This window comes from Thamnophis sirtalis, unplaced genomic scaffold (genome assembly GCF_051295495.1).
Source record: "Thamnophis sirtalis isolate CommonGarterSnake01/CBP01778 unplaced genomic scaffold, rThaSir2_p1.2 scaffold_5, whole genome shotgun sequence".
NCBI lineage: Eukaryota > Metazoa > Chordata > Lepidosauria > Squamata > Natricidae > Thamnophis > Thamnophis sirtalis.
This window is the reverse complement of record NW_028261385.1, coordinates 54812659-54840505: the sequence shown is the minus strand read 5'-3', so window position 1 is coordinate 54840505 and position 27847 is coordinate 54812659. Positions and strand designations below refer to the sequence as shown.

At 45.9% G+C, this 27847-nt stretch overlaps 1 protein-coding gene across 1 annotated transcript; it reads left to right on the top strand.

Moving 5' to 3' along the window:
• Positions 1-980: 980 nt before the first annotated feature.
• Positions 981-25010, top strand: LOC148045376 (maestro heat-like repeat family member 5). The gene is made up of 21 exons (XM_087715093.1): positions 981-1034; positions 3076-3183; positions 5154-5270; positions 5746-5868; positions 6423-6572; positions 7437-7556; positions 9340-9419; positions 10704-10839; positions 12178-12273; positions 12425-12529; positions 13047-13182; positions 14032-14138; positions 14463-14612; positions 15140-15294; positions 17272-17419; positions 17776-17957; positions 18192-18329; positions 19008-19122; positions 22591-22734; positions 23303-23479; positions 24815-25010. Exons 1-21 carry the CDS (start codon positions 981-983, stop codon positions 24968-24970), a joined length of 2697 nt encoding a protein of 898 aa, XP_087571219.1. The 3' UTR covers positions 24971-25010.
• The last annotated feature ends 2837 nt before the right edge of the window (positions 25011-27847 follow it).

Genomic DNA, 27847 nt, shown 5'->3' with positions numbered 1-27847 from the left:
GCACACCGCCCTTCTTTCCTCTACATGAGCGAAACCCAAATCCTGCCACTGTCCTTCATCAGGCAGGGAAGAAATGGCGGAGACCCTCTCAGCTCTTGAGAGTTGCGCCCCTTCCTGGATCGGGAGGCTTTGTGCACAGTCACTCGTGCCCTCGTCCTTTCTCGCTTGGACTACTATAACGCTCTCTACATGGGGCTGCCCTTGAAGAGCACCCGGAAGCTTCAACTGGTCCAGAATGCGGCTCCGCGGATTATCATGGGGGCACCTAGGTGCTCCCATATTACACCCCTTTTAGGCAGACTGCACTGGTTGCCGCTTGTCTTACAGGTGCGATTCAGGGTACTAATTATGACCTTTAAAGCGCTCCATGGCTTAGGCTCAGGATACCTAGAGACCACCTACTGCCACCGGTAGCCTCCCACCGTCCATTGCGATCCCACAGAGTTGGCCTCCTCAGGGTGCCATCAGCCAGAGTGTCGGCTAGTGACCTCCAGGAGGAGAGTCTTCTCTGTGGAGCGCCTTTCCTCTGGAATGAGCTGCCCCCGGAGCTTCGTATAATCCCCGACCTCCAGTTCTTCCGACGCGCCCTAAAAAGTTGGCTTTTCCAGCAAGCCAACCTCTCCTGAACAAAACAAGATAAATTATTGATCACTGTTAATTTTAATTCAATTTTTTTAAAAAAAAATGTCATTGTCAATTTTAATTGGGTTTGGGATATTCTATTTAAAATTGTTTTAACTTTGGTATTATGTGTTTCTTTTAATGTTGTACGCCGCCCTGAGTCCTTGGGAGAAGGGCGGCATATAAATCTAATAAACCTAAACCTGAACCTCTTCCCTTCAAGAAGGCTCCTCCTGCCCAATTGCCCCTCGATCTCATCCTGTGTCTCCTTCCCAGAACTCTCGGATGAACATTTCCAATATTTATGGGCAAGAAAGCGGTGGTTCAAATGCAGACAGAAGAAAGAAATATTGGACTCGATGGAGGAGGCAGAAATTTTGGATACCATCTTGGAACATCTTCATCCTCTCCAGGTAAGCAGGGGTCACTGGGGTCCCGGAAGTCCTTTGTGGAGAGATTGCGGAAGCCACTGCTGCCACGATGGAGATAACTGACCCCCAAAGTAGACAAAGGTGGTTCTGGAGAAGTGGCTGTACGATGGGGCCCTTGGTGGGAGGAGCATGGAAGGACCATGGAATGATCGCCTCAACCATTTCAGACTTCTCCTGAACATCAGGACAATGCGATCCTTAGAGTCTGTCACCAGCCCTGGAACGCTCCCAATCCATGGAGAAAACCCAAAGAAGGTGGAGATTTTTGCATATCTGGGATCCCACCTCCAAGGCAAAGGTCTTCTGACCCAGGCTTCCTTAAAAAGCAAGAAGTAGAGTCTTGGTCACAACTGTGAATTCCTTTCATTGAGAGTCAGCCAGGCTTGGCAAACAGTCTTTCAGAGGAATATTTATCTACACGAACCTTATCTCGCTTGGAGAGCTGCCAGATAATCAGTTTCCAAACACAGGGCAAGGCAACACTTGGCACGGAGTCTCTTATAGTCACAAACAGAACTTCCCACTCTTGAAACAGCCAACCAACTGAATGCCTAAGCCCTCGTCTGAGCTTCCCTCAGTCCCCAGGACTGACCCATATTCTTCTCCAACCTTCTCATTGTCCCACCCTATTGCCAGCTCCACTGGAGGGCCACAACAAAAGGGAACATTAATGGCAAGGTGCAAGCAAGGATGAGTGCAGTCTGGATGCATTGGCAAGAACTCACTGATGTGTTACTGGACACACAGATGCCAACCCGTCTTGAATCTAAGATCTACAAGAGAACCATCCTCCTGTTGCACTGTATGGCCCTGAATGCTGGGCAGCAACAGGAGGGAGCAAAGTCTCTCTCCATGCCATGGAAATGCAAATGATCCCTTGGATATCGGGCACCTCCCTTTCTGACCACATCACACATGACACCATTTGACCACATTTTGGTGTGGCACCAATTACAGAGAAGATGAGAGAAGTCTGACTCTGCTGATAAGGACACGTCCCGAGAGCAGCACCTTCCACTGTGGCCAAGGCTGCCAACAAACTAGAAGTCAGTGACTGGTGACCTTGTGGGCATCCAAAATAAGGATGGCAAGAGGCCATCAACAAAAATATGGAAGCTGCAGGCCTTCTCCCAGGTGATGCAGGTGACAGAGCTAAGTGGCCCTCAATGATCCAAAACTGGACCCTGCACCTGTGGGAATACGCTAGGAAGAAGAAGATGGGGCCCTTGGTGCTCCCTGGACTTGGTTCTTTAGTTACACAGATTTCATGACGCAACTACATCATCAGTGCTGGTGAGTGTGATGTTTGCTCCCTGCTTATTTGGGGCAAGCTACTGTGTATAAACAGAGAGCAAACTTCACTCCCCTCTAGTTCTGATTATGTTTTCTAGTTGGGCCATGAAATATCTGCAAGAAAACCCTTCTTCTCCTCCACTCTGAAAACCTTGTACTCCCTTGTACTACTGACAATGTTCCCTATGTGAGGGATGCCCGAATTAATCATGAGCCTCAACCCAACCTTCAAAAGAAATCCAGTTATTTATTAGGAGCTTCATATCCATCCCATCCAAATGGAGCCAACTCTGACCTCACTTTTTTGCGTGCTAGCTCTGACCCTGTTTCCCCCTCCCCCAAGGTGGGTCATCAGTCGACGAAGCAATTTCACAGGTTGTAGATGTTGATAAATCAAGGACTACCAACCTCTGGAGACTGGTTGCTTCCTGGCCATTCCAATCGGAGGAAAAAAATCCAGACACTTCATCTCACCATTTGTGGCAGAGCTTTTCCTTCTGTTCCTCTCAAAAGCTCTCTTGGCTCCAGCTGATGCAATCCGGATGGTCCTTCTTAGGGGCTTCGTGTCTGTCCCAGCTAGAAAAGTCGAATCAATGATCCGATGCACCCTGAGGCAGAAGGGAGACCAACCCTCCCCTTGGAAACACAGAAAAACCTCTTCCTTCCTCTGCTCCTTCACTTCCTCACAACTTCTTTTTTGTTGTCCTTGTTGTCGTTGTTGTCAAAGCAGATTCCTGCAGACCACAAAGTCACCAGGGGGAAAATGAGTGGATGGCAGCCCATCAGCCAGAAGCTTTCAAGGCAACAAAGCACTTCCTACTTCTTGTCTAAAGAGAAGGTAAATATGCTGAGCTTTTCCCCTTTTAGGGCGCCAGTTGTCTTAGACAAAGGTCAGAAGAGGACAACTTGCTTATCTCCATCAATTTTTATCTCTTTTCCTCTTCTGTGCTTTGAAATCTAGGGTAGAGTTCCAATCCATCCATCTCCCCTTTCCATATTCCGCTCTTGCCATTGCCAACCCCGCTCACTTTGTTGTCAGTATCCACAGTTTTCTTATCTCTTTGCTCATTTTGTCCTTCCATCTTTCAAATTCTGTCCTTCACTTTCTTCATTTGCTAAACATCCTCAGTTTCTCCATCAGATTTTTCTGTTTTGTATTCCATATTCTCCAATCTCTTCAATTCTCTCTGTCACAACTAATAGATTTTGAATTTCAAACATAATCATTTGCAATATTACAGTTTCTTTTTTTCTGCTGGGCCATTCTTTCAATTTTTCAGATACTGCCACTGTAGGGTTCAAGGCTATTTTAATAAACTTCAAACAGGTTCATTTATTATCTTTATAGATATATTAGTTTGATAATATGATATTTTATATAAACAATATATGGAGATTATGAGAGGAGGTTTAAAAGCTTTATCTAGAATATGTTATAAAGATGTATTGCGATTGGATGATTTTAGGATGATTTAATGGAATATTATCATATAATCCTATTCTAGATTTTGAATATTATATATAAAAGGACGTAAAAACAATTATAGTCAAATTAATGTTGAGATATAATAATTGCAATATACATGAATATAGGTGAATTTAAAATATGTGATTTGATATGAAAAGCAGGTGATGACTATGGAAGAGATGCATGGAAGTACCGTAACCAACTGACACACTTTCTACAATTTGTAATGGAAGATGGCTTTTTTATTTTTATTTTTGTGTTTGTTTGTCCTTGTTCAGAAACAAATAAAAATTGTTTAAAAAAAGAGGACAAATTCCTGTAGCCAACTCTACACTGCCCACTAGTCACGGCCAACTGGCTGTGGGTTAATTCAACAATTCAAATGTTTTCCAATAATGTTAAAAGTCATTTTAACGTTTGTCGTTTCATTTTGTCTCTCCTTTGGCATCCTTTCTTTGATGCTTATGCATCCTTTCTTTGATGCTTCGATATTAGACAGACAAATGAATATTAGAATTACAGACTTGGAAGGGGGCCTTGGAGATCTTCTAGTCCAACCCCTTGCTCAAGCAGAAAACCCTTTACCATTTCAGGCAAATGGTTGTCCAATCTCAACTTAAAAGCCTCAAGTGATGCAGCACCTACAACCTCTGGAGGCAAACTGTTCTACTGGTTAATTGTTCTCACTGTTAGAAAGTTCCTCCTTAGTTCTAGGTTGGTTCTCTCCTTGATTAGTCACAGACTAACATAATAAGAGAGTTGGAAGGGACCTCGGAGGTCTTCTAGTCCAACTTTCTGCTCAAGGAGGAAACCCTATACCCTTTAAGGCAAATGTTGTCCAATCTCTTCTTAAAAATCTCTAGTGAAGAAGCACCCACAACTTCTGGAGGCAAACTGTTCCAGTCATTAATTGTCTTCATTGTTAGGAAGTTCCTCCTTAGTTCTCCTTGATTAGTCACAGAATTACATAATAAGGGAGTTGGAAGGGACCTCGGAGATCTTCTACTAAGATCTTCCACTAAGAAGTTTCTACTTAGTTCTAGGTTGGTTCTCTCCTTGATAAGTTTCCATCCGTTGCTTCTCGTCCTGACTTCTGGTCCCTTGGAGAATAGGTTGACTCCCACTTCTTTGCGGCCACCCTGAGATATTGGAACACTGCTATTAGTGCAACTCTTGTTCCCTACTGAGTGGGCCATGGCGGGTAAGCCATGCTTAGTTGGAAATGGCCCTGTGCTTGACCACACTTGCTCCTTTTCTGATCATCCTTTGTCCTGTTCTTCCTTTTCCTGGATGATGGGTGGAGCTCCCTCAGACTCACAAACTCTTTTTCCAACCTTCAGATAAACCTGTACAAATATTATGGCTTCAAATTGAGGAATACCAAGCAGAAGGACCTTGTAAAAGATCACCTCAAGAAGCTTCTGGCAATCTCACTTGAAGACGAGACAGACAGAGAGGTGAGTGGGAGTGGGCTTCCTGTGGGGGCTGAGACCTGCAACTTTGTGGGGTCCTTGGTGCTCTCTGAGCTTGGTTACAAGAAATGTAAACCTTTTGCGACCCAACTCATTTCATCAGTTCTAGAAGGGAACAGGATTTGAAGAGGGGAGGTGAAGGGAGGAGAAGAGAATAGGAGAGGAGAAGGAGTGGGCGGAGGAAGGAGGAGGGGAGGAGAGGAAGAAAAGGAAGGAGGGGAGGAGGAGGAGAACTGTGGGGTTTTTGGAGTAGGAGGAAGAAGTCTGTGGGGTCCTTGGTGCTCTGTGTGCTTGATTGCTTTCTTGCAGACATTTTATTACCCAGTTAGGTAATTTCATCAGTGGTAGAAGGGCCTGGGGCTTGCAAAGAGGAGGAGGAGGAGGAGGAGGAGGAGGAGGAAGAGGATGATTAAAAAAAGAAAATGCAAATATCCTAATTCACAAGCATTGCTTTGCCTAGGGAATCTCGGAGAGCATCCACCTAGCTGCACACCATCATCTTCCCGAAATTCTCTTGGTTCTCAGGGAGGTCGGTAACATCGCACAGCCCAAGAGACCATCTCTCTTGGAAGACTCCCATGAGGTAAGACAAGGGATGGGGTTCCAAGGTCCAAAACTCAGTAGAGAAGAAGGCTGGGGGATTCTGGGAAGGAAAGTCCTAGATGTTTAGAAGGATGGATGCTCCAGGCGATCTGGTCTCTTCAGGCTAGTCATAGATCTCAAAGACCTGAGACCAGCGCTGAGATTGTAGGTGGGGCTGGAAATTCTCCACCTCCATCTCCTGGAGGACCATTTTATAAGTCTAGAGAAGATCATGAATTGTCCAACAAACGTCTCAAGTAGACTCAAAGGTGCTTTTTCAAAGGGCTTGGACTTTGTTTGTCCTTGAAGACATTTCGCTTCTCATGCAGGAAGCTTCTTCTGTTTTGACCAAAGTCAGAACTGAAGAAGCCTCTTGGATGAGAAGCGAAACCTCTTCAAGGAAAAAAAGAAGTCCAATTGCCTTTGGAAAAAGCCCCTTTGGGACAACCATGACCTGGATGACTAAGAATCTCCATCTGTTTCCATCCATGGCTTCTTGTCTTGTCTTCTGGTGCTTTGGAAGAGAGTTTGACCCCCTCGTTTTTGTCCTGGCAGGACCCACAATATGTGTCTGACAGAAGGATTAGGACAACATTAATCCTCTGCTATGGACAAGCAGCCCAGGGAGCCTCCCCTGAAGACCTGGGTGATTTCATCCAACCCATCGTGTCCGAAATGCTTGTCCAGTACTCCACTATGAACAAGGTAGTCTGGTTTCCACTGGAATTTCTCTGGATTTCAGTTGATGGTGAAAAAATATAAGAAACGTCTGTAAAAACCAACCAAGCTCAGGGAGCACCAAGGGCTCCACAGTTCAACCCTGAGCTACAAATATCCCCTTTTGGTGAACAAGGACAACCTGACTGCAGTTCTTAGAGGTTGCTGGGGAGAATCTAGTTTAAAACAAGTGACCTCCAGCTCCCAGTTATGCCTCCCATTCAGATCTGCTTCCTGTTCCAATTGCCCTGGAGATGATGAAATGCTAGGGGTTTCTTTATCTATGGTCATATCACATTCATTACACTCAAGGCAGCGCATTATCCTCTTTCTTCCTTTTCACACAACCACAACAACCCTGTGATGTGTGTTGGATTGAAAGAGAAGAACTGGGCCAGATGTGGACTCACCCAGCTGGCTCTCATGCTGAAGGTGGGACTAGAACTCACAGTCTCCTGGTGATTGGCTCAGACAGTTGACTTTCATGGCTATAGTGGGACTAGAACTCTCCATCTCTTGGTGATTGGCCCAAAGTCTTTCAGCTGCCTCTCATGCCTAAGGCGGGACTAGAACTCTCCATCTCTTGGTGATTGGCCCTAAGTCTTTCAGCTGCCTCTCAGGCCTAAGGCGGGACTAGAACTCTCCATCTCTTGGTGATTGGCCCTAAGTCTCTCAGCTGCCTCTCATGCCTAAGGCGGGACTAGAATCCAGAATGTCCAGGGGGTATTTTGATTGGGAGCCCCCCGGAGTTCAAGAAAAAACTGTCAGCTATGTAAAGGTTGAAATAAATAGATGCACCCTCTTCCCTCTGGTGTCTTCTCACCTCACCCTCTTCCCATTTGGGTTTCCCAGGACGAAGGCCTGAAGAAAGCCTTCATGAGGTCCATCATCATGGTCACCAAAGCGGCTGCCCTCAGCAGGAGGCAAGACCTCCATCTGCCCCAGAAACAGGAATTGGTCACCAAGATCATCGTAAGTGGGGACGGGGGGCAGGTGCTCCTGGCGCATTTAAGTTTGAAAGAGAATTTGAACTGAATTTAGTTCTAATCAATTGGGCCCCAAACGATTCTGTTGCTAAGTGGGACAGCTGTTAACTGAATTCTGCCCCATTGTATGACTTCTCTTTCCACCGTTGTTAGCTGAATCACTGCCGTTAAATTAGTCACACGGTTGTTAAGTGAATTTGGCAACTCCTTTGTTTTTATTATTAGTATTTATTTTTATATCCATAGACAGACAGACAGACAGACAGACAGACAGACAGACAGACTGACTGACTGACTGACTGACAGAAAAATAGATGATGATGATGATGATGATAGATAGATAGATAGATGATAGATAGATAGATAGATAGATAGATAGATAGATAGATAGATAGATAGATAGATAGATAGATAGATAGATAGATAGAGTTCTGACCCCCTCCTCCATCCAGTAACGAATGCCAAGACAAATTTAAATGGAATGTACTTTATTAGCAAGACACCAAAACCTCGGTGGCTGAAAGCCAAGCATAACAACAGATAAGGACCTTGGCAGCAACTCAGACAAGCCTCGGCAGCAATCCAGCCTGCCAATCTAGTTACAAAAGTTCTCCAACTTTTAATCAATGCGTTAACTTCTGCAAGAGGGTCGTGTGTACAAGCAGTCCTTTTTATAGTCCGGAGAGGAGCCTATAGTCTGGAGAGGAGTGCAATTACCTCCTGTAACTGCGCAACTGTTCCTGGCGCCTAGTAGCTCTTCAGTGCCAAGCATCCAGGAACAACTCACTGCTGACCTCAGGCTCACTCTCCCTTGTTTCCTCCCCACTGGTCCAAGGCTCAGGCGCCTGGTGGCCAATCAGCTTCTCTATGCCCTGCTTGGAGTTGGAACCCTGTCCAGGGTCCTCCACATCCTCCAGAGCCGACTCATCGGGCCCCTCGCTGTCAGAGTCTGGTGGCAGCTCCAACGGCTCCAGCTGGGTCACAACAGATAGATAGATAGATAGATAGATAGATAGATAGATAGATAGATAGATAGATAGATAGATAGATAGATAGATAGATAGATATGGATGGTGAGCGAGAGAGAAAGAGAGAGAGACAGACAGATAGACAAATATTTAATATATAAAGTAGAATGAAAAATAGAAATGGGAAATTAGGGGAAGAAAAAAAATGCATTGAAACTTTCTAGAAGAAACTACACAGCCAATGTCCAGAATGGCAGAGGGTGGAAGTGTATAACATTAAGAGCGGTGGATTTAATTCCCAGAATTCTCTGGCCTTTAGGGGTCCTGAGAGTTGAAGTTCACAGGTCGTAGTGAAGCCCTAGTTACACATCCCTGACTTAAACCATGGTCAGGAGACACTGCAAACTGCCATCAATGCAGGCTGGTTCCCAAGCGACCAAAATATGATCCTATGATCCCTGAGGAAGAAGAGCCTCTCAGAACTTCAAATCTGGGTCATAAGTAGTCCTTGGGTGTTAGAATTAGAAGAACAAAGTTGGAAGAGACCTTGGAGGTCCTCTAGTCCAGCCAGGAAACCCTATACCACTTCAGACAAATGGCTATTTGGAAATGAAAATTTCCCCTTAGTTCTAAGAGGGATCCTGCAGAGATCCGTCATAATTTTAAATGGTGGCTAAGTGACCAGTTGTAAGTTGAGGACTTCCCATGTCAACCAGGAAAGGCGTAGAGATGGGAATAGTGCCAGCTGGATGGTGGCCACATCTCAGGAGCTTTCTTACACGTCTTTCCTTCTCCTTTCAGGAAGTCATTGAAGATGAGCCCCTGATACCCTTGTCTGTCACAATTCTCCATCAAGCCATCGTCACCATCACCTGCATGAGGTATGTACCTGCACCACCCTCATCTTTCCCCCAGCTGAGGAGGAACTTGGAGTTGCACCAAGTGATGGGATTTCCGTGGAAAGTCCCCGTGCTCTAGAGCATGGGGGGTGGGTCAAACTCCATTTCATTGAGGAACACATCAGGGTTCTGGTGGGTGGGTGGATTGATGGTTCGATGGATGGAGAGAGAGAGGGAGGGAGGGGGAGGGAAGGATAGATAGATAGATAGATCCAGGAGAGCAGGAGTTCAAACTCCATTTCATTGATTTGCTGGAAGAAATGTCCTTCTGGTTTCGGCTCCAAGTGAGGAATAAGACATTGGAGACATGGAGGCTGCTTGGAAAGATGGTTTTAATGGTGGACAGGAGCACATGGCTTGAGTCCTGAACAGAAAAGGTGATAACGTGCTTCAATGTTGGTGGAGAAGAAGAGAAGGGCTGAGGGAGGGGCTTGCTAGGCTTTTTATAACCTGTTCAGTCCCACCTCTGTTTCCTGTTCCTGTGTAACAAATGTATTCTGATTGGTTGTCAGACTCCCATGGGGCCATGCAGGGGCACCTCTCTAGGCTGCGTTTTGAATCCAGATTTGGTTGAGTTCTCAGATGCCATTGGGTGAATTGGGTAAAGGGCCAGTATCATCATGCCTTAATCCCATCACTTGGAGCTGAAGGGGAGGATTCTTTATTATGTAAAGGGAGTAGCTTGGTCATCTTAATGGCCCATTGATAAAGGGGGTGGGGGCAGGAAGCTGCAGGGAGCTATTCTCTCTTCCTTTTCACATCCAGGGAAATATTCTGACTTTTCAATATTTCCTAGGATATTTCATTTTTCTGGGAGAGGGCGGGGTGATAACTTTCCATAGGAGGACACATCAGGGCTGTGGTGGGTGGGTGGGTGGAAGGATGGATGGATGGATGGATGGATGGATGGATGGATGGATGGATGGATGGATGGAGAGGGATGGATGGATGGATGGATGGATGGATGGATGGATGGATGGATGGATAGATAGATAGATAGATAGATAGATAGATAGATAGATAGATAGATAGATAGATAGAAGATTCTTTACACTGAGAACAATCAATCAGTGGAAGGGTTTGCTTCCAGATGTTGTGTGCTCTCCATCACTCGAGGTTTTCAGAAAAAGAGAGGACAAGCATCTGACTGGGATGGTTTAAGGACCATTAAGCAAGAGTTGGAGTAGAAGACATCCAAGGTCCCTTTTAGCCCCCTGAGTCTAGGATCTCCTCACACCTCCCTCCTCTTTTCTTGTCTTTAATCAGCCGTATGAAGCCCTCCTTGAACTCTGAGGTGAGGTCTGAAGTGGTCAACCAAAGCATCCGGAAGGTGTTTTCATTGCCAGCTCTCAAAGTAGCCACAATGAAAACAGATAGCCAACCCCCATCATCTCACTCTCAGGTGAGCAGTCCAGATGGAGCAAAGCAATAGGGGATCCACCTGGAAACAAGGATGCAGTGAACAGGATTCCTGATCTCCTCAACAGCCCTGGATCCATCCCTCGAGCCAAAGGTCCCCTTGGCTTGTCCCTTCCTCTTTGGTCTTGAAAGTCTGCTTCCCCTTCTCGTTCTACGTTTCTGGATCCCAGGAGTCCCTATTTTGAAGCCCTAAACATTTCCAGGGGTTTTTCCTCCCCATCATTTCTCTCTTCCTCCACTTCTCTTTTATCTTCTGGTTGAAGGATCTTCTCAAGATCAATTCCCATCTCCTCCCTTTGCCCCACAACAAAAGAAGGGCCATGGTGGGGCAGAGCAACCATGGTCTGCAGGCACTAGCTATGATTCCTAGCAGAGGTGGGTTCCTACCAGTTTGCACCAGTTCGGTAGAACTGGTTCGTCAAATCCACTGAAACGTTTAGAAGAGGTTCCACCATTGGACCCAGAAAGCAGGCCACACCTACAGAAGAGGTTCCAAAAAATTTTGAAATCCAACACTGACACACACACACACACACACACACAGAAAGAGAAAGAAAGGAAGAAATAAATAAAGAAAAAAAGAAAGAAAAAGTGAGAGAGATGAAAGAAAAAAGGAAAAGGGGACAGAGAGACAAAAGGAAGGAGAGAGAGAAAGAGAGAGAGAGAGAGAGAGAGAGAGAGAGAAAACACCTGGTCAGCAAGCTACTTCCACCAGGTCACATGGCTGGCAAGCCACTCCCACAAAGGAGGCCACACCCACAGAGTAGGTTCGAAAATTTTTTGAAACCCACCACTGATTCCTAGGTAGTCTCAGATAACCCTCAGAATTCACATGCTTAGCAACCGAATCAGATTTATGATAGTCGGAGTATTATAGGGTCACATGACACCCCTACTGTGACCTTCTGACTAGTAAATAGGGAAGTTGGATTCACTTAACAACTGTGTGACCAACTTAACAACCAAAGTGATACATTTAACCCCTGTGGCAAGAAAGTTCATAAAATGGGGGCAAAATTCACTAATGTCTCACTTAGCAATGGAAATTTTGGTCTCAATTGTGGTCGTAAGATGAGGACTGCTTGTATTTGAATCTCCCAGAACTGTTAAGGAAGAAAAAACGGCCCTGCAAGGTCAGCCACTCCATTTACTGCAGACCTCTGGACTTCAACTCCCAGAATTCCATGGCTGGCTCAGGAAGGTTGGGAGCTGCAGTGCCCCAGTCATAAAGGGGACATCACCTCTGGATTTCTGCCTCTTTCAGGAGCCGTTCCTTCCTTAACGCCCCTCATTCCTTCTGACATTTTCTCCTTTTTTTTAGGATTTCTATCATCAAATAGCCACTGCCTGCAACAACATGCTGACCGGATTGCTGTCTGAAGCTCCCAATTTGGATGCCCTGCAGGAGATCCTGATGGTAAAGAGAGATCTTTCTTGGGGTGGGTCGCCCGGTCAGCCAGATGTTCAGGCTGGATTTGGCCCTTCTGTCCCCCTGTGGAGTCTGTGGCTCTTCCAACTGGGAATGACCCATTCCTCCTTTCCTCCCTCTCCTTCGTTTCCCCTGGCAGCACACAAATCCCTGGATCGATTCTCCCAAGAGCCACGAGAGATGGAGGGCCCTCAAGGCCATCAAGCACCTCTTCAAGTTCGTTTTAGAAAATGTCAATTTCGATGTAAGTCTCCCTTTGGGATGAGAAGCAAAATGTTTTCAAAGAAAGGAAACCCCCCAAGAAAGTCCAGCTGCCTTTTGGGAAAAGCACCTTTGGGATGTGACCAGGAGGATACAAGGAGTCCTGCTTGAGCAGAGGATTGGAGGAGAAGACCTCCACGGTTCCTTCCAGCCACTGCGGTTCTGTCATGCTGTGATACTGAGATTCTGTAATTCTCAGGTTCTGTGATTCAAAGATTCTGAAATTCTGAAATTCTCAGGTTCTGTGATTCAAAGATTCTGAGATTCTAAAATTCTCAGGTTCTGTGATTCAAAGATTCTGAGATTCTGTAATTCTCAGGTTCTGTGATTCAAAGATTCTTATATTCAAATATTTGATAATTCTATGATTCTATCATTCTGTGTATCTAAGATTCTGTGGTTCTGTGGTTCTTATTCCCTGATTTCAGCCGGCTGAAAGCTTCATGAGCCCCCTCCCCTTCTCTCTCCTCTTTCCCCTCCTTTCCCCTTCCTTTCTTTAGACCACAGGTGACTTTTCTTTGCTGGGACAACTGGTGGCTTTGCTGGCCCTGCACATTGGCGACAGCAGACCAGAAATTGGCCGGATATCCGCAGAGGTTGCCTACCACCTGCACCACCTCCTCATGAGCAAAATGGGTGAGAACTTTGGACTCCAAGGGTTGACTTGCTGCAAGAAGACCAGGGATGCTCCCTGCCCAGGAGAGCATTGGGTGGCACAGTCTGTGGCTTAGCCAAGAAACGTTGGGTCGTTGGGCTTGGCAGAGATGCCTGGAATTGGCAGTTGATATTGGCATTTTTCAGGGCCAGGGGTCCTTTTAAGAAGGCGATTCTCACGTTGTGAGTCAGCTAGGGAGGAGGAAGAGGAGGGGGGAGAGAGAAGGAACGATGAAGAGAGGGGCAGGGAGCAAGGAGGGGGAGGAGAGGGAGAAAGGAAGACAGGGAGGAGAAGGAGGAGGAAGAGGAGCAGCAAGTGGAGGAGGAGATGAGAAGGGAGGGAAGAGAGAGGAAGAGAGGGAGAGGAAGATGAGGAAGGGGAGGAGGAGGAGGGAGTGGGGGAGGAAATCAAGAGGGAAGGGAAGAGGAGGTAATGAGAAAGTAGCGAAGAGAGAGGGAAAAGAGTTAGAGGAGGAGGAAGAGGAGGAGAAGGACAGCGGGGTCCTTGGTGCTCTCTGAGCTTGGTGGTTTTCTTCTTGACATTTCATGACCCAACTAGGTAACGTCATCAGTACTTGAAGGGAGGGATCTTTTCTCTGTGCTTCCATAAGTATTGATGGTCATCCCCCCTGATGATGTTCCCTAGTTGGGCAATGAAACACCTGCAAGGAAACCCCCCCAGGTCAGAGAGCACCAGGGACCCCTCAGGTCGACCCTGAGCTCCAGATCTTCTCTTCTCTTGCTATGATTAAAATGACCATCAGACGAAGGAAGTTCCCAGGTTCCGAAGGCCAAAATCTGACCTTGCGGTTTCTTCCCCTCCCTCCCAAGCAAAAGAAATGGACAAGAAACAGAAGAACATTGTACATTTGCAGAGGGAGGAATTCCTTGTTTCGGGCTCTGGGATCTTCCACAACAACATCTCCAAAATGGCGAAGGTATGTTTTGGATCAGCCTTTGGCCTGGCTTCCTTTTCCTCCTCCTCCTGACCCGGAGAGCCTCAAAGGAGTCAATCTCACAGTGGGGATGGCATTCTCCCAAGATTGGGCTTTGGGTACCCCTCCCCCCAATGCCTAGGAGGAAGAAAGGGTAGCTGCCATGTTGGCTTCTTTGACTCCATCCGAATCCCACCTGATGGAGGACATGGAATAAGGCTGCATCTCTACACGATGTGCTGTCCCCCAATCTGGGTCAAAGTCTCAAGAGAAGGGCGTCAAAGCTCAAGGCATCTCTGCATGGTCTCCTTTCCTTCTCTCCGATAGGCTTTTGGGAAGCATCTCAGCCCATTGCAGCTAACGCAGCTGCTCTTGGAAACCCTGGGGGCTTTGACACACGTGGACATCTCACACTCTGCGGGGCTGCTCCTCAACGCCATCCTATTGGAGTTTGGTGATGAGGAGGAAATGAAGGAAGTAAGGACATTGCAGGGTTTGGAGCAAAAGGGATGTAGGAGATTTTGTAGAAAACAAAGATGAGAATGGCTGAGACCTTTTTGGCTCAGTGATGACACTTCTTCTGGTTTTAAGAAGGCTAAGGCTGGATAGGAGGCCACTGAGCGATCCTAGGGCTGTTGAGAAAGTTGTCCAAACCTCCCAGAAGAAGGTAAGGGCAAAACAAAGGAGCCATTTTTTTCATGAAAAATAACATTTGGTGAGCCAATGTGGCAGTGGTGAAGGCTCCAGATGTTTTTATGGCTTTGTCAGCCGCCTTGAGTCGTCATGTGCGAATAGGCGGCAATATAAATCTCCTAAAATATACCAATAAATAAAATATCACAGGCAGCTGGACAAATCAGGAGTTTTTTAAAAAAAACGTAGGGCAAACTTTGACATTGTGGGGGCCAATTTATTTTCCCCAATGAGTGGAAGTTATCATCCCTACTGCATCTCCAATGGAGACCAACACTGAATCTCATCCTCCAATCTCTCTTTTGCCATAGCTACCCATGATCTTGAAGGAGATCTACCAGCGTCTCCCGAATATTACCCACCCAGCAACCAAAGCCCTCGCCCTCAAGGCCGTATGTCACTTGGCCTCCAAGAGGGTCAACCAAGTTGTGGACATATTGCTGGAATCCTCCGTTGGCTGTGATGGGTAAGAAGAACTTCAAGGAGATGGGCATCCTGTTGTCTTGGATTCCTCAGAGTCTCTCAATCCTTTACAATGGGGTGAATCCCTGTTGCCTTTGAAGCCCTATATGTCCTACGACCCGGGTATCTGCGAGACTGTCTTCTGCCACATACCTCCCTCAGACCAATAAGATCGCACAAGTGAACCTTCTCTGGGTGCCGTCAGCGGGACAATGCCAGCTGGTGGCGCCTAGGAGTAGGGCCTTTTCTGTTGCCGCTCCGGCCCTATGGCATGAGCTGCTCCCTGAGATCTGGGCCCTGCCCACTCTCATGGCCTTTCGCAAAGCCATTAAAACCTGGCTTTTCCGGCAGGCTTGGGGCTGTTGACCCCATGATTGAGGTCCAGCCCCCTCCTGATTGGGTGTTTGTTGAGTTTCCCTTTTTAACCTTGTTGTGCCCAATTGTTTTTAATAATTCTTTTTAATTTTTTTCATTTCTGTAAGCCGCCCGGAGTCCTTCGGGATTGGGCGGCATAGAAATTTAATAAATGAAATGAAATGAAATGAGCTCAGGTGGCGGAAGAGGGTGGAAGTTGGTTCTCTAAGCTTCTGCGTTGGTTTCCAAATGTTTTGTTACCAGGCAAGGTAACATCTTCAATGGAGTTTAAGGAACGCTAGTGCTGATGATCTTCTGCCTGTAAGGGCTTGGTGTGGTCAGTAGGTCTTGTGATGGAAAGGTCACATCAGGTGTGGGTTGTCTCAGGTCAGGGTCATATCAAGTGAGGGTCTTCTGATGGGTCTTCTGATGGACCAGGTGAGAGTCATATCAAGTGAGGGTCTTGTGATGGGGAGATCACCTCATATTGAGGGTTATGTCAGGTGAGGAACTTGTAATGGGTCTTCTGATGGACCAGGCGAGAGTCATATCAAGTGAGGGTCTTGTGATGGGGAGGTCACCACAAATTGAGGGTTATGCAGGTGGGGATCTTGTGATGGGTCTTGTGATGTGGAGGTCATGTCAGGTGTGGACCATATCAAGTGAGGATCTTGTGATGGGTCTTCTGATGGACCAGGCGAGAGTCATATCAAGTGAGGGTCTTGTGATGTGGAGATTGAGGGTTATGTCAGGTGGGGATCTTGTGATGGGTCTTGTGATGTGGAAGTCATGTCAGGTGAGAGTCATATCAAGTGAGGGCCTTGTGATGGGGAGATCACCTCAGATTGAGGGTCATGTCAGGTGAGGATCTTCTGATGGGTCTTCTGATGGACCAGGTGAGGGTCATATCAAGGGAAGGTCTTGTGATGGAGAGGTCATGTCAGGTGTGGATCATATCAAGTGAGGGTCTTGTGATGGGGAGGTCACCTCAGATTGAGGGTCGTGTCAGGTGGGGATCTTGTAATGGGTCTTGTGATGGGGAGGTCAGTAAAGGTCGTGTCAGGTAAGGGTCTTGATGGATGTTTTGATGGGCCATGGGTGTGTCACAGATGAAGTCTTCTTGTGGGAGGTCACATCAGATGAGGGTCGAGATGGGAATGAACTTTGAAAGATATTTTATGACTTTTCTTGTCACATTCGTTAAATGAATCACTGCAGTTGTCAAGAGGGAAACATGGTCGTTAAGTGAATCTGACTATTCAATGTGCTTATTAGAAGGTCACAAAATGTGATCACTTGACTTTGGGATGGTCATAAATTTGAACCAGTTGTCCAGGAGTCTGAATTTTGGTCAGATGATCCTAAGGATGCTGGAAAGTGTGAAAACTGGGAATAAGTCACTTTTTTCAATGACGTTGTTTCTTTGAATGGCTCCTGGAGAAATGGTTGTAAGTCGAGAACTACCTGTGTATATATATTTTTCTGGCATGAGAGCCATTCATTTGGACTTCGGTTTTCCAATCCTTCCTTCTGTTTGGGGGTGGGGGGTCATCTCTCTGGCTGGCCGTCTCTTCCGAAATGGGGAAAGGATCTGATTCCCTCCCAATCGGTTTCTCCCCCTCCGCAGAAATGCCAGGGAGATTTGGGAGGCGCTGGCTGAAGACCCTTATGCCAATCTGAAGATCATGAAGCCCCTCATGAAAAGGCTGGAAGACCAAGACCCCAGCACCGATGCCCTCTCAAGGAGGAATAGCAAGTCCTTCATGCCCATTGCTGTAAGCCCTCCACTGGTGGCTCTCTTTCCCTTGGATCTAGAGGTGGGGAACACCTAAGGGAAGGGGAGAGGGAGGCAGTGGGAAAACTGCTGGGGCTAAAATTGGAGCGTCATTTGGCATAAGCCCCTCCTCCTTTTTAGGTGGAGGCAGATGTTTCTCTTCCTGGGCTCAATGAGAATGTATCTGTCGAACAAAACTCCTCATTGGCAACAGAAAGGGCATCTGGCCAGTAAACCCTCAGCTCCGTTCAGTTGGCCAGAGTCCACCCTGCAAGGGATTCTGGGGAAGAGGAAGAAGGTGATGAATCTAAGTAAACTGGGGAGCCCAAGGTGACTCTCCCTTCATTCCATTTCTAGGCCACCAATGCCCTCTCTTTCCTCCTGTCCCTCCCGAACGCTGCTGAGCTCCTCCCCAACAAATTCTCCAACCTGCTCCTCGCCCTGGTCACGCAGCTGTACTTCCTCCTGGGAGCCAGCAAGAGTGGATCCGGGAGGTCCAGCAGAGTCATGGACCGTTCAGAACAGATCAACCTCTTGAAGTAAGGAAATCTCCTGGGACCAATCTGGATCCAACTGGATATAACTGAAAGGGGAAGAAATAAAGGGAGGCTGATTTGCTATTGTGTTTTGTGGTTGTTGCACAAGCCGCCAAGTGAAAGCTGGAGCTCTCCTGAGGGCAGCGGGAGGCCGGTTGGGGTCAGGGGAAGCATGGCCTTTGCAGGGGGCATCAGCTGAAGCATTGGCACCGACTCTTCTCCCTTCCTTTGATTTAGCACGGCAGTGGAGGCGATCAAAAACCTCATCCTGTCTGCCGGATACAATGAGGAGTATGAAGATTTGACGACGCTGGGATGCTGGAAGATGCTCTTGAGCCCAGATAGTCTGTTTGAGGCCATTTTCCACCTGGTCCGGTAAGAACTTCAGAGTCCAAAGAACTTGGCCTTGAGTGGCAGTGGGTGAGAGAGGGAGGGGAGGGCTGAGGGAGAAGAGGAAGAAGAGGCAGAGAGAGAGAAAGTGAGGGAGAGGGGGAAGAGGGAGGGAAGGGGGAGGGAGAGAGAAAGAGAGGAAGAGGGAGGGTTAGATAGAGGAAAAGGAGAGAGGAAGGGAGAAAGAGAGTGAAAGAGAGAGGAAGGGTGGTCAGAAGGAGAGGACGAAGAAGAGGCACAGAGAGAAAGAGAAAGAAAGGGTGGTTGAGTGGGAGGAAATATAGAGAGAGGGAAGGGGAGATAGAGGAGAGGAAGGGAAGGGAGAGAGCGAAAGAGAGGGAGGCGGAGGGGGAGAGATAGGGAGACAAAGAAAGGAGAGGGAGAGAGGAAGAGGAGGGAAGAAGAAAAAGACAGAGAAAGAGAGGGAGTGTCAGAGGGAGACAGAAGGAGAGAGAGAATGAGATGTAGAGGGAGGGACGGAAGGAGAGGGAGGAGGAGGGAGAGAAAGACAGAAAAAGAGAGGGAGGGTGAGAAATTCTGTAAATGGACTAATTCATTGAGTAATTCATTTATCCATAATTCAGATAATCATTTCTCTAGCTTGGTGATTTTCTCCTCACTCACCAGCAGATCTTATCTGATTTCTCCCTATTTGATCTTTAGGAAACTCTTTGCATACAATAAAGTGGAGATGAAGATGATGTTCAGACATGCCAACACCTACCTGCACCATCCCGACTTAAGGGAGAAGACAATTGGCATGGTGTTCTTCTCGGAGGTGAGGATGCACCACAACATTGTGGAACTCCAGGAAAGTTGTGCAGGATTCAGGGGGACTTTATGATTAGGAAGTTGAAGTTGTGGGGGCTCCATCACTGGAGGCTTTGAAGAAGAGACTGGACAGCTGTTTGTCTGACATAGTAGATGGTCTCCTGCTTGGTCAAGGGGTTGGACTAGAAGACTTCCAAGGTCTCCTCTTACTCTGTTAATCGATGGAATTGGAGAGAAGGAGGGAGGGAGGGAGGGAGGGAGGAAGATTCAATGACCCCAAATTCCGTTTCCTCTTTGCATTATAGACAGTTTTGTATTGCCATTCTGTAGTCTTCGACATAAGACCGTCATAGAACCTCCACTGGTCACTAAGTGATCGCAGAAACCCTCAAGCCAATGCCGTGGTCATAAACTTAGGATAAACCAGATATTTCAGTGATTTTCTTCTACAGGTTGTCCTTGACTTATGACCACAACTGAGCCACAACTGAGCGACTTATGACCACAACTGAGCCACAAATTTCTGTTGCTCAGTCCCTAAGCAGGTTTTGTCCCATTTTACCACTTCCTTTGCCACAGTTGTTAAGTGAATTGCTGCCGTTGTTAAGTTAGTCACACGGTTAAGTGAATCTGGTTTCCCCATTGACTTGGCTTATCAGGCGGTCACAAAACGGATCACGTAACCTCAAAACACTGCGACCGTTAGCATGTGAAGCTGACATCACAAAGATACGATTTCTTCTCTCCCTCGTAACTTTCTCCAGTCCTTCCTTCCTTCCTTCCTTCCTTCCTTCCTTCCTTCCTTCCTTCCTTCCTTCCTTCCTTCCTCTCCCTCTCCTCACTTTCCCTCTCCTTTTCCCTCTTCCTCTACTCAATAATCAATTTTAAGGAGTATTAAGGGGTGATATAGTCTATATATCAACAGATTCATATATTATAAGAAAACAATAAGGGGGGGGGGATTAAAAAAACAACCACCCTACTCCTTAATCTTAATCTCTTGAGCTGTTTTGGAATAAAAATACCTTCCTCCAAGATCAGGAATCTGTTAAGCCACTCGCGACTCCTGCAGCTTCTCGCTTATTGCATGTGTTGAAGTTCTTTTAACCCAAACCAAAGATGCCTTTTAAAAAACAGGTTTACATCACATTCTTATGCATGCCAGTTCTGTGTGTGAGGTAATTTAAGGTGGTTCTGACAAGTGTCGTCGGCATCTTCATATTCGGTCGCATGGGCAGCAAGCCACTCCCATCTGGTCACATGGGCGGCAAGCCACTCCCACAAAGGAGGCCACACCCACAGAGTAGGTTCGAACAATTTTTGAAACCCACCACTGCTATGGTCGTGCCAAACCAACCTTCTCTTCAGTCTTCCCTACAGGAAATCTTCGGTTTACAAAAGTCTTTCCAGAAACCCCTCCGGATGCCAGATCCAGCTGCTCTTCATGGAGCTCTCCATTCAAGCAGCCATTCGTCCTGGCAGCTAGCCCCACACCCTCTGTTCTTTAATCTTTTTATTGATGGAATTTTTTTCAAACGCTTCTTACTTTTTAAACTGGACTGGATTTTTTCTTCTTCTACTACTTTCTTTCTTTTTCTTTTTTCAATTCTCTAGTGCATATTCTTTTTAAAAACTTTTCTTTTTCTCCTGAAGTTTGGAATATAAAGAGGGGAGTAAAAGTAGAAGAAAAGAAGTTACACTGCCACTTAGAGGCTTGGAGGCTTGGAAACATTGTTTTTCTTTTTTTTTCTTTGCACATTTGATTTACATTTCAAGGTCTCTGAGCTTCTTTATTGAAAATGATAGACAGATGAGCAGGGACGTGCAGTCACTAGAGGCAAGGGAGGCAGAGCCTCCCCAGTCTCCTGAGAGAAAGGAAAGAGTTTTAAATATTTTTGCTTCTCGCCGCTGCCGCGCTCTGCCGCCTCGCCCCTCACCTCCTCCGTCCCCGCTGACATTCTTGGGAGCAGGTCGGGTGGCTGGCTGGCTGGGATGAGAAGAGCGGTTTGTCTTTGTGCCGGCCAGCCGGCCGGCCAAGCAGGAAACAGGTCGGGTGGGGGTGAGTGCTGGCTGGCTGGGGAGGGACTCACCGCTCTTGCCTCACCAACGGTATCCTTCACCGCACGTCACTGCAGATGAGCATGGATTGTTTATACAGGTGCTCCTCCGGGGTACTATCAGTAAAAAGAAAGCCTTGAAAGATAGAAGAATTGCAGTGAACTTGTTTGGAACTTAATCAAAAAGCCTTGGATTCTATATAGTGGCAGTGTATACTATCTGGAGGAATGTTGCAACACGAAAAAGAAAAGAAAGAGAATGCAGAATATTGAACAAAGAACAGAAGAATTGAAGAAAAAGATGAACAAAGAGATAAGAAAATTGGTGATATTGACAGGAGATTGAGGTTGGAAAAGACAAGAGTGGAATATTGTTATGGGAGATTGATAGATCAGATTTCCAAAATATAGAAGAAAAAAGGAAAAAAATTGGGCAGCTCTAATGTTAGAAATTTTGGCAGAAGCATCGGTAATAACCAAAGTGAAGTTGATGCAAGGAACAGACGAGGGGTTTCAAGTCTTTACAAGATATGCAATGAAAAACAAGTTGCCAAGAGAAGTCCATATAAGATCTACCAAGAAAGCAATTAGAACACAAATACTACAAATGGCAAGAGATATAAGATTTCACAACTATTGGAAGGATACAGGATGATGTAATGAAGTGCTATAATAAAAACTAATTTAGTTAGAATATTACGCATAAAATGAATAATAGTTATAGTCAAATAAATGATTAATAATGAAATTCTATATAAATTGTAAGTGAGGACTATGGAGAGGATGCATGAAAGTTTTGTAACCACAGATCAATAATTTTATATAGAATACAATGTAAAGATGTAATATTACTGGATGGTTTTAGGATGATGTAATGAAATGTCATAATATAAATCTATTCTAAATTTAGAATATCTCACATAAAGAAGTAATAATAACTATAGCCAAATAAATGTTAAATAATTATAATAATTGTATACATATATATTAGATTGATAATATGAGATTCTATATAAATTGTAAGTGAAGACTATGGTGAGGAGGCACAGGAGTTTTGTGACCAATTGACATACTGTATGTGACTGGAGGGTGGTTTTATGTTATATGTTTATTTTGTTTGTTTAAAAATTAAAAAAAAGAAAAAAAGAAAAAAAAAGAAACACTGTGACCGTCATAAATACGGACCGTCAAGTACCCAATTTTTGATCAGGTGACTGTGATCAATGGTCATGAGTCTGAAAAATGGAGTTGTCCCTTTTATCAGTGCCATGGTGACTTTCCGCCATCACTATATGAGGACTGTCTTTTCTTTTCCTCTCCCCATAATGGCTGAATGTGGCATCTCTTCATAGAGGCTCTGAGGAAAGTTCTCTTCCTTTGCTTGGTTAATAATCCATCACTCCACTCTTCTTCCCCAGCTTCTCTCTCACCCGGAGCTTGGACACTTGTTCATCATGAAGGACATCCTCAGGGTCCTCCAAAAATGGATGGCTGAGCCATATCCCCTCATCCAAATATTTGCTGTTCGTGGTCTGGGGTATCTTCTCCAGCACCCCTTTGAGGTAAGAGATGGGGGGTAGGAAGGGAGGGACTTTCAAGGGAGCAGCAGGTGTGACCTCACTCTCTAGGAATTCTACAAGGTTAGGAAGGGTAGAAGGAGGAGAAGAAGACAACCACCAGAAAGAGGATGCCCTCAGCTACAGTGGCCTCTCTTCTACAAAGATGGAGGCATCCCTGGAAGATCTGAAGGATCAATTTGGAGACAGATCCTCTTGGAGGACATCCAAAGCAGAACAAGAAGCAATGGATGGAAACCAATGAAGGAGAGAAGCAACCTAGAACTAAGGAGAAATTTCCTGACAATAAGGACAATTAACCAGTGGAACGACTTGCCTCCAGAAGTTGTGGGTGCTCCAATACTGGAGGCTTTCAAGAAGAGACTGGACAACCATTTGTCCAGAATAGTGTAGGGTCTCCTGCTTGAGCAGGGGGTTGGACTAGATGACCTCCAAGTTCCTTTTCAACCCTGTTATTCTATGTTCTGTGGGCTTCTCTGTGTTTGTCATTCCTAGACTCAGAGAACTCCAGTGACCATGTTTAATCGTTCCCTCTTTTCCCTCCTTCCTGCAGAATACGATGTTAGAGCCGGTGCTAGTCCCTGTGGTCAACTGTGCTTGTCACCCAGACAAGTCTGTAGCAAAAGAATCACTCCGGACGCTTCAGTTCCTTTTCCGGCATCTGAATGCTCAAACCTATGGATGGAAAGCTGTCAACCTTATTCCGGTCCTGGGGAATTATTTTGCTGATGTACGTCAACCAAATCACAACAAACTAATCCACCACCCCCTCTCTCTCTTCCTCTCCCACCCTCCCTCCCTTCTCTCTTTTTCTTCCACAAAGATCGCCTGGGTACCATCTGAAGAATTCTAATTTTATCAAAAAGTCTTAGAAATAGTTCAGCAACAACTGTGTTGTTCTCATCTAAAAGAGTGTGTGAGCTTGCAGATTATCATTGAGCCCTTCCAGAGAGCTGGAGAAGTGCCAGATGAGGTGGAAGAGAATGAAGGTTGCCACTCTCTTCAGCTTCACCAAACCACCATCAATCACCCTCCATATTTATTAAAAATCCCGATTGGTGTTGCTTGATCTCAGACACTTTAAGGTGTGTGGATTTCAACTCTGCTGGCCTGAGAAGGTTGAAGTCCCCACATCTGAAAGCTGCTCAGATTGGGAAACTCTGGTCTCCATCAGTATTTCTCCCTCTTGGCAACTTGGAGAGGTGAGGACTTCAATTCCCAGAATTCTCCAGCCAGCATACTGGAGTTGGAGTCCTCACATCTGAAAGCTGCAAAGATGGGAACCCCTCGATCACACCATAGAGGTTGGTCTGCAAGCCTTTTACACCCATGGCCAACCATTGGCATGGCCTTGTCTAGAGAAACAGTTGCCAGACTCCCCTTGCTTTGTCTCGTGAGTGGGAAACTGAGGCAGATCAGATGAAGAGGATGGGAGTTACGAAGGCTTTTATTGTAGGTTTAGTGGATCCCTCCCTGCCTTTCTCTTTAAGGAAACAAAGGAGAATCAAATGTGAGACGTTTTCTCGCCTGAAATTTCTGCTCTCAGATTTTGCTCAGCTGACTGTTAGAATTAGAATAAGAATAAGTTTATTTATAGGCCGCCCTTTTCCCTGAGGGGACTCAGGGCGGCTAACAACTTATATGGGAGGGATACATACAATAACATATAACATAACACATAATTAAAAGAATAAACAACATTCATTCAGCATTCGGGTGGGGGCGAATTATAATCTTTACCCCCAGGCCTGACGGGATAGCCAGCTCTTGAGGGCTGCGTGGAAGTTCTGAAGGGTGGTGAGGGTACGAATCTCCACAGGGAGATCGTTCCAAAGGGTCAGAGCTGCTACAGAAAAGGCTCTCCTCCGCGTAGTGGCCAGCCGGCACTGGCTGGCAGATGGCACTCGGAGGAGGCCTAATCTATGAGATCTAATAGGTCTCGAGGAGGTAATTGGCAGGAGGCGGTCTCTCAAGTGTGTGTTGCAGTTTGTTCTTCTAGGTTCTCACAACACCTCCCACTTCCTAAATGCTATTGGAGGGACTGACACATTTCTCTTCCTTGTAGGAGGACACCGAGTTGCGCAACACCTCCATCACCCTTTTTGGCCTGGTCTTAAAAGGGGTCAAGAGGGCAGAGGGGAATCTGACCAAATCCATCCTGCACAACCTGATTCCTCTCATAATCCAGTTGGCTAATAGTTGGACCCGAGAGGTGAGTTGAAGGGCGGGGTCAACTAAGTTCCTGCTCTCTTCATGCTCCCTTCTCCATGAGACCACGCTGTACCCCCATCTTTACTCAGAGCAATGTGGTTGCATCATGTGGACCCTCTGGAAAAGGCAAAGAAATTCTGCAAACCTGAAGTTGTGAGGTCCTTGGTGCTCTCTGAACCTGGTTGTTTTCTAGCAGGCCGTTCCGGACCCAACTAGGTGACAGCATCAGTAGGTTGGAGGGGAGGGTTTGATCTCTGCTTAATGCTGGATCATTTTGATGTGGGTGTAGGTTTTCTGTTGGGTCATTCTTGGATTAGGGGGTTGTTTTCTTCTTGATGGTTTCCCTGGTACCAATATAATATGATCAGGGTTGAATTGTGGGGAACTCTGGTCTTCGGGGGGCCCCTTGCCCTGCCATAGCTTCCTCCTGGGGTGGCTCATCCCCTTTCCCACCCCTGAGCAAGGAGGAGGCTGGGCTTTCTCTGCAGAAGATGGACAACCTCAGAACCGGCTCCTCTGACGCCTCCTTTCCTCCCTTGGCCCAGATCTCCAGGAACACCCTGATCTCCTGCATCTCCTTTATGAAGTGGGAGGAGGTTCCAGAGACTTTGTTTGACTACGAGATTTACACCAGTCTCCAGAGCATGTATTCCAGCATCTGCTCGGAGGTGGTAAGTAGGAGCCTAGCTGGTTCCTTTTCTTCCGGATTAGAGTATAATATATTTTCTTTTTCTCCTGCCTTTCTTCTTTAGATAAATCATTCAAGATGGTGGACGTCCCTAATGCTTCTCCTCCCCCTCCCCATCCTCTAATTTCCTTCCCAACAACCCTGGGAGGTGGGCTGCCCTGAGGGAGAGGGACTGGACCAAAGTCACCCAGCCAGCTTTCATGCCTAAGGGCAGGACTAGAACTCCCCAAGTCATCCAGGAGGCTTTCATGAGAAAGGTGGGACTAGAACTCACAGGCTCCTGATTTGTTTGCCTGATGCCTCAACCACTAGACTAAACTGGCTAGAGGGATTCTTCTTGGGTTGTTGCTCCCTTGGGAACACCAGAGGTTCCATGCCACCATGAGGACTATAAACCTTACTGATTTGTGCGTTTGAGGATCAGAAATGGTAGTTTGTGGAAAAGGGAAATTACGATGTAAAGAGGGCAAAACATAAATGCATTAATAAGATCAGAAGCCATTTCCTTATCATCTTTCTTTCCCTTTTCTTTTTCTATTTTTTTTTCACTATCTACTATTTTTCTTTATTTTCCTTTATGGTTTTTACTTGGATAAAACTGTCTTTAATAACATAAATGTGTTTGTGTGTGTATGTGTCTGTGTGTGTGTGTGTTTGTGTGTGTGTATAATATAATACAATATAAAACTGTATTATACTAATACTTACGATATACTATACTATATAATGTAATATATATTATATTGTATTGCATTGTATAATAGTCCAGTCTAGTCCAGTCCAGTCAAGTCTGTTAGGTAAGCTCCCCAGTTGCAAAACTTACAATAGCTCACGCTGATCACTATACGACACTTCTAACAGCCAGCTTCCAAACACTCAGATCAGATCAGCATCTAACAGTGATTCTGGCTCCATCTTATGGCCGCTTGAGGAAACAGCAACCAATCACATTTACACCATTATTTAAAGAAACAGGTACAGCATTGTTACATGATTCATATATTAACAACCCAACCGTTAGATTATATGCCTAACAAAATCCAATATAGTATAATAATATTATTTAGTATAATAAAATATAGTATAGTATAACAATCTTATAGTTTAAAATACAATACAATACGATACAGTATAATAAAATTTAATATGTTATGGAAGACATTGTTGTTGAGGACATGAGGATTAGAAACTGTAGAAAGAAAAAAAGAGGAAGCTACAGAGTTCATTGCCTTGTTTGTGGCCATGTGTTCCTCAGATCAATCGATGCAAGGAAAAATTGCCGGTAATGTTGAAGCAGATGCTGAAATTCCTGAAGAGCCGGAATTCTTCATCCCGAGAGGCAGCTGCCCTCTTAATTGGTAACTCCGAATGCAAACTCTGGAATGAGGGGAGGAAAAACCAGGGCAGGCGGGCTTCCTAAGGCCAGACATGCTGACCATTCTCTCTCTCTCTCTCTCTCTCACACACACACGGCCCCGTTTCTTAAGGGTATCACTGTGGTTGTTAAGTGAGTCACGTGTTTGTTAAGTGAATTGGGCTTCCTTCCGGAGTTTGCTCGCCCGAAGGTTGCAAAAAGTGATCAGGTGACAACCCCCCCCCAAAAAACTCTGCAACCATCATAAATATGAGTCATATGAAATTCTTTCCATCTGATCTCTAGATAGACCCAATTCCTGGGACCATCCCATAAAGTCCCAAAGCAAGTCTTCCAAATATAAACAAAAGAATTCTGCATTTTCTTTCTTGAATCAGTTGATTTAGCCATTTCTGCCAACTCCACCAACCTTTTCTTTGCATATGTCTAGGCTGCTGTGCAGAATACATGAAACAGAATGTGGTGACTTCCAAACAAATCGAAGAAGTTTTCCTGGGTGAGTTTCAAAGTTCCCTCACTTGAAGCGGAGACTTTCTCTCCAGAAGCTCTGTCGCTGATCAGAGTTGGTTCTCAAGGTGGATCCTGGAAATCATTTCTTTTCTGGATTCCTTCCAGGTCTCCAGGATCTGCAAGAGGATTGTGAAGCCTCCGTGGCTCAGGCTGCAGCTGAGTCCATGAAAGTACTCGTCTGGCAGTGCGGCCATCGGATGAAGCCAGATCACATTATTACCCATTTCCTCTCCAATGCCATCCGGAACACCTCCGTGACCAAACTGTCATAGTTAAATAGTTTAATCCTTTACTTTATTGTCTTGGCACCCCAT